Here is a 12,166-nt window from a genome sequence, read left to right as displayed (position 1 = left end):
CAATTTAATAAAATTTATACACGATCAGTCTTCAGCCAAACTGTACTTGAGGTGAAGGTCACATTTGTCATTTTACAGGCAATAACCTGTTTTTTGTGGTGGGTTGTGAGACAGATACGCTACTACGTCATTGATTCTCTGGTTTATAGAACCTAATATAGAAAGCACAGAATATAGTAAACCAGAAATGGTGCCATCAGAGTTTATCAGATCACCACTAGTCTTGTGGGTCACTGCAATGGGGCGACCGTGGCTCAGGGGGGTTGGGGAGCGCATCTGTAACTGGAAGGTCGCCGGTTCGATCCCCTGGCTCTCTGTCCTGGTCGTTGGTCTGGTCTTTACCCTACCGCCTACTGGTGTTGGCCAGAGGGGCAGATGGCGCGATATGGCAGCCTCGTTTCTGTCAGTCTGCCCCAGGGCAGCTGTGGCTACAACTGTAGCTGCCTCCACCAGTGAGTGAATGAATAGTGGCATTGTAAAGTGCTTTGGGTGCCTTGAAAAGCGCTATATAAATCCAATCCATCATCAACACCCTTTTCACCCATTCTGTTGTAGATTTGCTGCCAATCCCAGCTTGGGATCATTGTCCTATTTATGATCCAATTATAGCCAAGCTTTAATCAATTGAGTGCAAAGGTGCCCAGATCATTACCCCTCCACCACCGTGTTTGACAGCCGGTATGAATGTTAATACTGATATGCTGTGTTTGGTTTCTTTCAAACATCTCCACTTTGGGCTCATCTGGTCAAATGACATAGTCTCAGAAGTCTTGTAGTTTGTTCAGAGGCAACTTTGCAACAAGCTGTACGTGTTCATGCCGTTTTGAATTGTGTTGAGCATTGGACAGTCTGACCTGGATGTCTGCTGAGACATCCACTCCTGGGACGATTGTGGCTTTGAATGCTACAGACCAGCAAATTTTTGCTTTCATAGTGTTAATTCCTATGGAAGCAGGAAGTATGTAGATTTTTCTTTCAAATAGGACTCTATGAAGAACTTCTACACATTGATGTATATGGATATCAGAAGTTTTTACTACCTAATAAGTCTGAATTGACGTTGGCTTTAAAAATCCAACATCAGAGTCTATTTATTTCTTTAAAATGTATTGTGCAATTTATTTAGTTTGAAATAAAGGGTGAAAAAAACCACACTGATGATGCAGAACTCTCAAAAACTCATGTATCAAATATAACAAACTTAAATCTTTTCTGTAAATTCTTACACAAGCACATTTGGTGATTAAATACAAAAAAAATATGATTAGATGCAGCTCATATGAACCTGCATTTCAACTACTGTTTTGTGTAGAAAAAGCTATACTGACAGGCAAAATCTTTATTTTGCCTGCACGATTTAAATGTAGAATCATTAGAACATCTCAGAGCCGTACAAAGCTCAATGTTTTCAAGTGTAATAAGATAGAGACATATAGAAAATCTGCACACATAATTAAGTAATTAAATAGCTACTCAACTGGTTCAGCTCTAATTTTAAAGAACATATATTGGGTAGTGCAAACATGACAATTTATCTATTCTTGGCGAACCAGAAAAGATTTCAGAACAGATACGTCAAATACATTTATTTCCACGATGACAATCTCAGGCATTGGGACCATGTAAAACAGTGATCAAGATCATTAAAACAGTGATCAAGATTATTGCAAATGAATGTGTTTATTTATAGTTCAGTGCATTTAGTCTTTGAGTTCTTCTCCACCTGGGCCAAATGTTATTGTGGCCAGTTTGGTATATGTCTCATAGTGCCTGGATCCCAGGTAGGTGCCGAAGAAGGCCTGGAGGACTAAAACTGCCCTCATCCTCCTCAAGACGGGTCTGGAAATCTCCACACAGTAGCGGATCATATTGCCCTTCTCTGGCATCGGAGCTGTGCTGTACCTGGAAGCAAGGCCAATATTCATAGGTAACGCCAGGAGGATGGGGTACACCCCACCACCGATCACACCAACAACTGCACCTCGTATTATGGAGCACATGGGACAGTTGAGGTCACCGGACAGAAGCGGGTTGGACACGGTTGCGCTGTACAGGGCGCATGTTGTCAGGAAGGGCAGCACGGCCATGGGCAGGCTGGAGGTGATGGGTGCCTGTCTGACGTTCAGAGCTCTGCGATACAAGCTGTTGGATATGAGTCCCGCAAGTCCGGCGTTTCCCCCCAGATACAAGGGTCCGTAGCTGAAGACTTTCTGATCAATGTCAGGCAACCTCTCGAAGTTCTGCAACAGCATTTCAGCAATCACCGCTTTTGTTAGCCCATTTCCAGAGGTGCTCTTCTTCTGAGGGTTTTCCGACATCTTCAGAGCGTGTTGGAATCAAGCCGGTTTGCAGCCAGAAAACCTTTGGCTAATTCAGATGTTCACTGTAGGCAAGGTGCTTTCAGGAAACAAGACAGGGCGCAGACATGTCTTACCCACAATTCAAAGCGCCGAGGTGAGTATTTGTGCCCTGAACGCAACCTGCCAGGCACGGTTGAGCCTAGGACAAAAACAATGAGCTTGGATTTCAACATATAAACGATAACGTTCAGTGTATTCACTCGGATGTTTTTGTCCCAGAACCCTTTCAAAATATTCCTGTCATATGGAGAAAGTATTTTCCCATAACACACACAACAGTAATACTGCTCATTTCCACTCAGAGTGCGGAGAGGAGCGAAGAGGATCTATTTATTATGTTTGAAAAAGCACAAAAACAATAATAAAACGGAGTGGTAACACTTAAGTTCAGCATAAAAACAGGAATGAAAAAAGTATATATGGGTATAAAACATTTGAAAGATGCTGTGTTTTTTCCTACTGCAATGTCAAAATAAAATTAGTTTCTAGTAAGTAAGGCAAGATACTAAAAACACCCTGAAATAGCTGTTTATTATTTAACATTGGATTCTTTAAGTAATACAATTATTATGATCATAAAAAATGTTTTGTTTAGTTCAGGAAAACGAATTCGTTGTGGGCTGTCTGAAAGACTCAGCGTAGAACAACAAGTCCCAGAAGGCATTGCGATAGGCGTTGTTATTGTGCATTGCGTCATGGAATGTGTTTTAGAAAGTTCCATCGGATTCTACGGAAGGTCGCCATTTTTGAAGACGGTCGTTTTTCCGCTTTCTTTGTTCGTATATTTCCACACAGCCGCAAAAGTATCGGCTTTCTAACTCGTAACTGTAAAATAAAGGTAAGACGAATTCCACTGTCTCTGAAAATTAATAATTTGGTCCGGTTTTTTTCAGTCATTGGGCATCTTTACTGCTGGCGTTTGCTCATGAGCTTCAAGAGTCGACGCCTTGCTAACATGGTAGTTGCGTGTCTGATTATTAACTTCCACCTCCTCGGAAATGTTATAACTGGCTGAACAGAATATGATGCGCTGCTTTCTACAATGTTTGTCATTCTTAAGTACTGTCAGATAGTAATATAATGTGTATTTCAATGAAATTAGCCTGCTAAAGTACCATTCGCAGTGGTTGAAGTACTCGACGTGTGCATAACAAGCTAACTGCAGCTAACAGCTACCGTGTGCTTTATCCCTACACTGCTAAGCAGTTTTACACAAGCAATAAAGAAAAAGCTTCACATTGTGTTTGACTGAAAGTTCTTACAGTCTGTGCAAATACAAGCGGAGAAACTCAGGTGGTAGATGGACAACGTGGAGCTTTGCGGTTACCGGGTCATTGTGAAAACGTCGACCATACGTCCACGTTAGGCCTCATAGCTTGTTTGTTGGGGCTTTGCAGTTGTATTAATGCGTCTTTACCCAGCAAACATAACATATTATGACATTTTTGATAAATCCTCTTAAACTAGGCTAAATTTAGTTTTCTTATTGTCCATTTACCTGTTTTGTCTTTTACCCCGAACAGCTTGCGTAAAATGTGGCTATAATAGTCACAAAGCCTCTGGTCCTATGATCAGGTTGCTAATGTGGCTGTTGTTTTAGGTAGGGTGTTACATGAGAAGAACAAAAAAGTTTAATAACTATAAGCTTAATTCAAAACACATTCACATAATTTTCTATAAATTAAATTCCTGTTAAGGTTCTAAAGTGTTAAGTCTATGTTAATGACTTCAGCATTATTTGCTTAGTCATTAGTGCTTGCATTTCAGCTACAATTTAAATTTCTTCATTCACGTGTAATGCAGGATATTGGATCTCTGCCAGTAAGATAAGGACTCTTTCTAGGAAGCGGTTTATCCTGTAGCTGAGGTCACGTGACCATGGTCCAGTAGGATGCAGTTCACTAGACGATAAATAATCAGATTTAACACTTTCTGAAGTTTCAGTAGAATTCAGTTCTACCCAATTGACATGTTTGTTTCTTTTTTTTTTTTTTTAATTATCTACCCATCATATCTTCCAGATGCGCCACCCAAAGCTAATGCGCTCCCCTGGCATCTGGCTCGATGAGTACAGCTGGGAAGAGAGGATGGAGTGTCGTAAGCGAAAGAGGCGAGATTCACACAGCAGCGAAAGAGAAAACAAATCTCGAAGAACTCACCGACACCACAAGACCTACGAGGGGTAAATATCTGTCAGAATTTATAGTATATTCAAATTCAGAGCTTGTGTTTAGGGTTTATGTCAGCTTAATGTGGAACGGTTTGACTATAACATGTCTTGGAGGTCCAATAGTGTTATATTTTTCGTTTACTAGTATCCCACATATTTCAAACAATCATTAAACCCAGTGAAACTGATACTGTTATTCTGCATAACTGCATTTAAATTGGTTTACCTGTCAATTGTGTCAAATATTAGCAACAAAAGGTGTAGCTAATGTTTGGTATGATTGGTTTAGTTGGGTCAGACACCCAACATGAGTAAAACCTGTAATACATTACTTCACTTGTGAACAAAGTTCATGTTGGAAAGACTTGTAAAGACAAAATGATCCCCTGCAGAAGGTCATCAGACTGGATGTTATTGTTTTGAGAGACCTCTAGTGGCAGAAGTTATGTTTTGTGGAAAGACTGTTTGTATAATCTGGCATTGCATGATTGCAACAGTTGATAAGCAAATTTTTGATATCTTTAAAACATTCAGTGGTCTTTAAAAAAAAAATTGAACATAGAACCAAATATACAGCTCCTGAACCTTGAAGCTCGATCAGCAGGAATGCCAAAAATACCAGTACATACCTTGGCACAAAAAATGCTAGTTGTTACAGTGTTACACTGGGGAAGAACTGTTAACTGTGCACATAAACTGTGATTTTAAAAAAATAAAATAAAAAAGAATCTACCTAACCAGTACTTAATGAGTCAATTTGTGCCGCTTAGAGAAGCACAAAAACACGATATGGGGCAAGTAACCAATAATGGCCTGCTCAATGTGGCTGATGCAGTATATTTACAAACCATTTCCAAATAAATTTCCTGCATTCCCAAATAAAAGGGTGTCCATCAGAGATTTTCTCCTTCCACCAGTATAATATATAAATTCACTCTTTTATCAAATGGCTGTAAATAACAGGACTGCTTGGCAGTATGTGGACAAATCGTGCTTATGTGTAGTAATCCCTAAAGGCCCATAAATTGGTATTAATCTATATTGGTTTATTTTTCATAACGGACAAATATATTTTTGTAACGCTGTAAGTCTTCATTGTCTCTGTAATTGCTGGTAGAGAGGACTAGGTGCTGAGCTGAATGTATTGTACACAGGATTTTTTTTTTTTTTTTTTTTACAGCATACGTTAATCAATCTTGAGCCAATTTGAATGAAAGCCTGCAATGGTGTCTGATTCAATCTAGAGCTGGAAGTAATGGTTTGGCATAGGGCTGCTCAATTAATCGAATTTTAATCTCGATTACGATCTGGGCTTTCAACGATCATTAAAAATGACTGAGCCGATTATTAGCACCTCCCTCGTGCTTTACTCTCGCGCTGCTCCGTGTAGCAAATTGAGCGCACCTCTCTGCATTTCGAACACCGTCACAACAATTAAGAGGACCCGAGGGAAGCTCGGAAAGCTAAGCAGAAGTTATTTGGAGAGGAGAGTGACTGCCGTTGGTTGAAAAGATAGGTAAAAAAAAAAACAACAAAACTTCAGTGGTGTGGAAACATTATGGGTTCGCGGAGTCAGACGTGGATCAAGTAGACATAGTGTGTAAACTTTGCTACGGTGTTTTAGCTGCACCACAGAGCAACACTGCAAAGTTCACTAAACATAGATGTTTACATTTTTCATTTATTTCTTATATTGCAAACATTTGCACTGTTATCAGTATTTGCACACTACTTTATATTATTTTTTAAAGTCATTATTCAATACATTGTTATTGTTAACCCTTTAAAGCTGGTCAGAGCGGGCACGCTCCGTTTTGTGTAACTATTTTTAAATCCCTGTAGAACCGGAACCGCGTAAGCTAGCGCAATAATTTTTTTTGCATATGAAACCGGAGGAGTTGTACTTACATCTTATGCCATCAGCTTGTCCTAGGTCACGGTTTCCTTCCACATAAAGCTTTGCAAAAATTGCATAAAAAGCGCTTGCAGGAACAAAAACATAATATTCCAGAAACACGCTTTGCCGATCCGATCAGCTGTTCTTAACACTTCCCACATTGAAAAAGACGTCAACGCGAACTATCGCATGTCCGCCGTTTCCTGCCCAAAACCGGAAGTGACGTGAAAGTTTTGAGGGATAAGCCTCTTAAATTTCTCAAAGTAGAAATATATGTAAAAAAAAAAACAAAAACGATTTTCAATTTTTTTGTAGTTTATTGCACTTTTTTGCAATTAATGTAGTTACTATGGACTTAATGCATATATATTATTAAAATATGAGCTATAACAGTTGTATTGATGTATAGGAACTTGAAATGCTCCCAAAAATGGCACTACAGCATGTAAAAAAAAAAAAAAAAAAAAAACCTCTGGCGGACTTGGTTCTATGGTAGGTCTTAAAGAGTTAAATAAATATCGTCAAATAATCGAGATCTCAATTTCAGTGAAAATAATCGTGATTATCATTATGGCTGCTTCGCCATAATCGAGCAGCCCTAGTTTGGCATATTGCGTTAGAAGCCTTGTAAGCTCTTGTTTTGATGAGCATGGGAGTTGGTTTTGACTATGGGTGGAGTACTTGAAGGTGACTTGTTACAGACAGGTTTATTTACTTTGCCCTGCTTGTTCAGCTTGTTGGAACACACTGGGTCCTTTGTCCTGTACAGGCATGCTCCATAATACAAATGGATAATGAACACTTATGTAAACCTTAAACTCAATGTTCATTTACTTAATGTGTTCACCAAGGTTGTGTCCACCAAGGTCATGTTTACTGCGTTGCAACCTTCATGGACAGTGTGTGACACTCTAAATGTGCATGTTAAACTGTCAGTATTCTCTCTTTTTTTTTTTTTTCTTTCAATAACACAAAACTTAAAGTAAAGTGGGTTGGAGACTTGTTTTGCCGTTCCCAGCTTTTTGTGAGTATGCTTGAGGATTCATAAGGTTACATTAGATGTTTTCCAGATCTACTCTAATTTTAATTCTGTAGAGAGGCAGACTTCATTTGGAAGACACTTGACACCACCGGGGTGCTAAGGCTCTAAAGGTTTCTTGGTCTTTTTTAGATGCTTAGGTGCTAAAATCACATGCTAGGTGGGAGTTTGCTCCACGTTACTGGAAACTTTCAGCCTTATTGAGGAAATGGCGAGTAAGGTAGTGTATATGCAAGTAAACAATTATGCAAGGAATAAATGGAATTTTCCTAACACTCGATTTTCTATTGGCTCAAATGGTACCATGAAGGTGTTGACTACCAGCTTCCAAGATGCACAGGTGTGGAATCGCAGATTATATTTCGCACCATCAACTATCAATGTTTTGCACTTGAACTCTGCCAATGTGGCTCTCTGTCAAGGTGAATGCTTTATTAAGAGTACGTGCCTTGGCCTGCCAATGAAAAGCTGTATAAATGTTAAAAAATTGCCCAGAAGTGTGGTGTTACATGTTGCTTTGCCAACTTGCAAATGCGGTATTTCTGATGAATCTATAAATATTGAACAGGATGTGGGGTGTTTGGTGGCTGTAAACCAGTAGGTTGCTAATTCCAAATGTTACATAAAAGGCTCCTGGATAGAGTGTCAGGCGATAAGCGTATCATTAGCACTCTCACATCCAGTCTTCAGTTTAGAGCTTGATCACAAGGAACTGGACTGTTCTTACCTGAGCCCTTATACGTGCTTTTCATCTGTTTGTATTCTCGTTTGTTTGACTGCAGGCACTACCTAGAGACCCGTAATCTGAACCAGAGACTGGACTCTCGAGAACGGGACCATAGCTGGGACATGGCCTGTGACAAGGACAGCCATGAAAGCAACTGCAATGAGAGAGACCGCGATTGGCACCACTACAGCAAGTCCTCTGCACGTAGCAATCGCAGCAGGCGAAGCAGCCATAGCCGTAGGCACCGCGATAGAAGGCGCCGGCGGAGCCCCTCTCGCCACATGTCCTCTTCGGTACGGGAACCTCCTTCTCCCCTCTACCCCCGCCCCTTCCTATCTATACCACCAAGATGAAAGGATCATTACCATTGGTGTTTAGCCAATGCTTAACACCCATTTCTTTGTCTTTCTGTATCTGTGCGTGTGTCCTACTCCTTACTATTAAGCATGATTTCCAGTAATGAAACGTATGGGGGGGGGGGGGGGGGCTCGGGAAGTAATGGATTGTGAGTGTAGTTTTGCAAGAGAAAAGTGGACTCATTATTTGTTGCTGTGATCATAGTGGGCAGTCATTTGACGTGATGGTAAATGGTAAAGCTGTATCCACAGAGTTAAAAAGAGCTACATGTAGAAAGACTGTAATCAAGTTTAGTTTTTTTTCTGTACTACTTTGAGAAAGTCTCTCATCTGTAAATCTTGTTGCCATGTTTTTCTTCTGTAACACACACTATGTGGTGGCTGCCGCCCAATTTCTCTGACGGGGCTGAATTTGAATTTGGCTGCTCCGTCCTTCCGTCCATTCGCCTGATGGTGTTACTGAACGGGCTGAATCTATCCACCCCTACAACTCCCCCCCCTTGGTCCGGTTGAATGAATGGCGATGTCGCATTGTGGTGGCCTGGTGCTGGCTGGCTGATGGGTTATTGGTGTGATGGCGGATTGCGGCGGTTCCGGTGCAGAGGAGGAGCCATCACCGCAGGAAAAGATCCAGGAGTTTTGAGGATGATGACGAGGGTCACCTCATCTATCACAGTGGAGACATGCTAAGAGCGAGATGTATAGAATTATATACCTTTTCTTTCTACTGTTGTTCACACTTTGTCTCTTTCACTCTCTTGTTGTCTGGTTTTTATTTCCAAACATTAATTTAGAGGCTGAAATATTTCGTCCAGTAGACTTACATTTTTGGTTTAGACATTGATTGTCAGTGTTACATTTACTGCTGAGTTTATTGCCAGTCTTAAGAAGACCTTTACTGTAGTGTAGCTAAACAGAGCAATATAACATCAGGCAGTAAACCAGCAAAAGGTCAGTTTTCTACTGTCATTGCTAAGTGTCTAACTTCTACTCTTTATTTTCTGTAGATGAGATTGTGTGTACTCTAGGAGAGGGAGCCTTTGGGAGAGTCGCTGAGTGCATTGATCATTCAAAGTAAGTACTATCAGGAAAGTCTAAGGAGCTTGGAAAGAAAAGGAAAAATGTTCCTGTTAATGTAATGTGTTCATTTACTGCTGTATCTTTTAGGTTTAAATATAAAGTCTTGTATTTCCTTTTGTTTCAGTGATGGGGCTCGAGTGGCTCTGAAGATCATTAAAAATATAGACCGCTACCGAGAGGCAGCTCTGTCTGAGGTAGAGGTCCTTAAACAGCTGAATTCCCTCGACACTGATAGGCGATAGTAAGTTATTATCACACAGCGATGACAACGTACTAAGATTTATATAGCTCTACATGCTGTGTATATTAACATCTTCTCTTCCTTCCTTTCCCATTAAGCGCTTGTGTTCATATGCTGGACTGGTTTGACTTTAACGGTCACATTTGTATTGCTTTTGAGCTGCTTGGGCTCAGCACATACGATTTCCTGAAGGAAAACAACTTCCAGCCTTTCCCCATTGACCACATCAGACACATGGCCTACCAGATTATTCGAGCTGTGCAATGTAAGTAATGAATACTTGCTCTGTTTGTGTGCAGAAAGCTCAGCAAGTTAACATAAAAGATCAGGGTTAAAATTGTTTTGTTTTTTAAAATGTAATCTTGTCTTTCAGTTCTGCATAAGAACAAGCTGACGCACACAGACTTGAAGCCTGAGAATATTCTCTTCATAGAGTCAGAATATGATATGGAGTACAATCGTGAAATGGTAAGGTTTTGTTGATATCAAGTACTGGTAAAAGGTGAAATATTGTATGTGGGAGCAGCTGTGGGAGCTTTACGGTTGTATTTTGTTCTCAGAAAAGAGATGAACGAACGTTGAGGAATCCAGATGTGAAAATTGTTGACTTTGGTAACGCCACATATGACCACGAGCATCATACCTCTGTGGTGTCAACGCGTCACTACCGTGCTCCTGAAGTTATTTTAGGTAAGTAGCTGTTTTTAAAGCACCGTGCTGAAGCTTGAGACAACCCCTGGGGTGGTGACTAAACGATTTTACATGGTGTCCTTCAGATCTAGGGTGGGATCATTCCTGCGATGTCTGGAGTGTAGGCTGCATACTCATTGAGTATTATCTAGGAAATACTCTTTTCCAGGTAGGTAACAGTACATGGCAGATGCACAATCCTCCTGCCATTTGGCATGCCATTGAACTAATTCAGGTCATATTGTTTCCTCATTCAGACACATGACAGCAAAGAGCATCTTGCTATGATGGAGCGAGTCCTGGGCCCCATCCCTACAAACCTCCTGGAGAAAACAAAGTAAGGGTTGATTGAAAAAGCTGTTTGTTGAAATGATTTACTTAGAACTAGAATTTATATAAATTTTGATTATGCATGTTTATATACAGAATTGACAATGTGGAATGAATTGACTTTAAAAACAAAAATGTTCTGCAGAAAACGGCGATATGTTCACCGGAACAAGCTGGATTGGGATGTACATAGCTCTGCTGGGAGATATGTCAAGAAACACTGCAAACCCCTCAAGGTAAGAATAACTGATGGAGAAGACCGTAAGTCAGAGGTGGAGACGTGTTTTTATTGAAAAATATTAAAATCAACTTTCTCAGTTCTGTCAAATTATCCTGATTGTGCTCTTTAACTTGGAAAATATTGGTTGTTGTAAAGCAATAAGCAATGGCTTTAGTAACAAACCCATAGAAACTGATTAACAGTTGTCATTGTTTTTCTTTTTTTATGTCATCAGCATTACATGATGTCAAAGCGCGAAGACCACCAGCAGCTTTTTGACCTGATAGAGAAGATGATGGAGTATGACCCAGCTAAGCGCCTCAGTCTTGAGCAAGCCCTCCGACACCCCTTCTTCGCATGCTACCACAAGAGCAGGGGCAGAAGCAGGCACAGTAGCAGTAATAATAGCAACAGCAGCAAAAAAGACAGCTCCTGAACCTGTAGACATCTGGCATGTGACCTCAGAGTCTGGCTGTCTCAGGCCAGTCTCCACTTCCTGCCTCTCTGGGAGAGGTGTAGATAAGCTGACTGTATCAGTCCACTGCCCCGCTACACTGTGTCCTGCCCTGAAAGCTGTTTCGTCTCATTTGTTAACCAATTATGTTCATATAGATGACATTTGTGATACCACCATAGTTGATATCTATTTATTTGCTAATGTAATTTAAATTGTATTTTCTGAACATGTACTGGAGGAATTTTTTTTTTTTTTTTTTTTTTTTTTTTTTTTTTTTTTTTTTTTTTTGAAGTCCAGATTGGTCAGTGTTCTCTTTTTGCAATGGGATATAGGTCATTGGTGAATGAACAGATTGAGAATCTCTTAATCATTCAGTGTCTTGTGTAATTTATTTAGGGTTGCTGTTTTAAAAAATAAAATAAAACACAAATTATTGGGGCAGAAAAATCTTTTACATAGTACTAAGCTTGTTTTTTGTTTTGTAGTTTGTTTCGTTTTTCCCACTGAATGGTTATGTAAATTTTTGTGAAATACATTTTCAATAAACAGATCACAAACTATTGAGTTTGAATCGATTTTGTACATGGGTTGCAGTAGTT

General features: G+C 40.0%; 2 protein-coding genes and 1 long non-coding RNA gene across 4 annotated transcripts in view; 1 reads left to right on the top strand and 2 right to left on the bottom strand.

Moving 5' to 3' along the window:
- The window catches only part of LOC146524511 (uncharacterized), a 476,239-nt gene extending 469,017 nt beyond the window's left edge, over nucleotides 1-7,222 (bottom strand). Inside the window, exon 1 of the long non-coding RNA XR_014877214.1 lies at nucleotides 6,296-7,222. This is a non-coding gene — a long non-coding RNA (uncharacterized LOC146524511). The remainder of the gene's footprint in view (nucleotides 1-6,295) is intronic.
- On the bottom strand, nucleotides 1,572-2,464 carry tmem126a (transmembrane protein 126A). Its single transcript, XM_085180251.1, has one exon. It carries the CDS (start codon nucleotides 2,316-2,318, stop codon nucleotides 1,701-1,703), a length of 618 nt encoding a protein of 205 aa, XP_085036377.1. The 5' UTR covers nucleotides 2,319-2,464; the 3' UTR covers nucleotides 1,572-1,700.
- Nucleotides 3,046-12,127, top strand: LOC146524510 (dual specificity protein kinase CLK4-like). Of its 2 annotated transcripts, none has more exons than XM_085179858.1 (13): nucleotides 3,046-3,198; nucleotides 4,382-4,542; nucleotides 8,249-8,486; nucleotides 9,152-9,248; nucleotides 9,557-9,623; nucleotides 9,754-9,870; nucleotides 9,969-10,135; nucleotides 10,244-10,338; nucleotides 10,431-10,560; nucleotides 10,647-10,729; nucleotides 10,818-10,897; nucleotides 11,036-11,126; nucleotides 11,346-12,127. In XM_085179858.1, exons 1-13 carry the CDS (start codon nucleotides 3,061-3,063, stop codon nucleotides 11,544-11,546), a joined length of 1,665 nt encoding a protein of 554 aa, XP_085035984.1. In that variant the 5' UTR covers nucleotides 3,046-3,060; the 3' UTR covers nucleotides 11,547-12,127. The 2 variants fall into 2 exon arrangements, with proteins under 2 accessions (XP_085035984.1, XP_085035992.1); XM_085179866.1 differs by lacking the exon at nucleotides 3,046-3,198 and adding an exon at nucleotides 3,221-3,318.
- The last annotated feature ends 39 nt before the right edge of the window (nucleotides 12,128-12,166 follow it).

This window comes from Neolamprologus multifasciatus, chromosome 2, assembly GCF_963576455.1.
Source record: "Neolamprologus multifasciatus chromosome 2, fNeoMul1.2, whole genome shotgun sequence".
In the NCBI taxonomy this organism is placed as follows: domain Eukaryota; kingdom Metazoa; phylum Chordata; class Actinopteri; order Cichliformes; family Cichlidae; genus Neolamprologus; species Neolamprologus multifasciatus.
The sequence above is the reverse complement of the archived record's forward strand: the minus strand, read 5'-3'. Positions and strand labels throughout refer to the sequence as shown.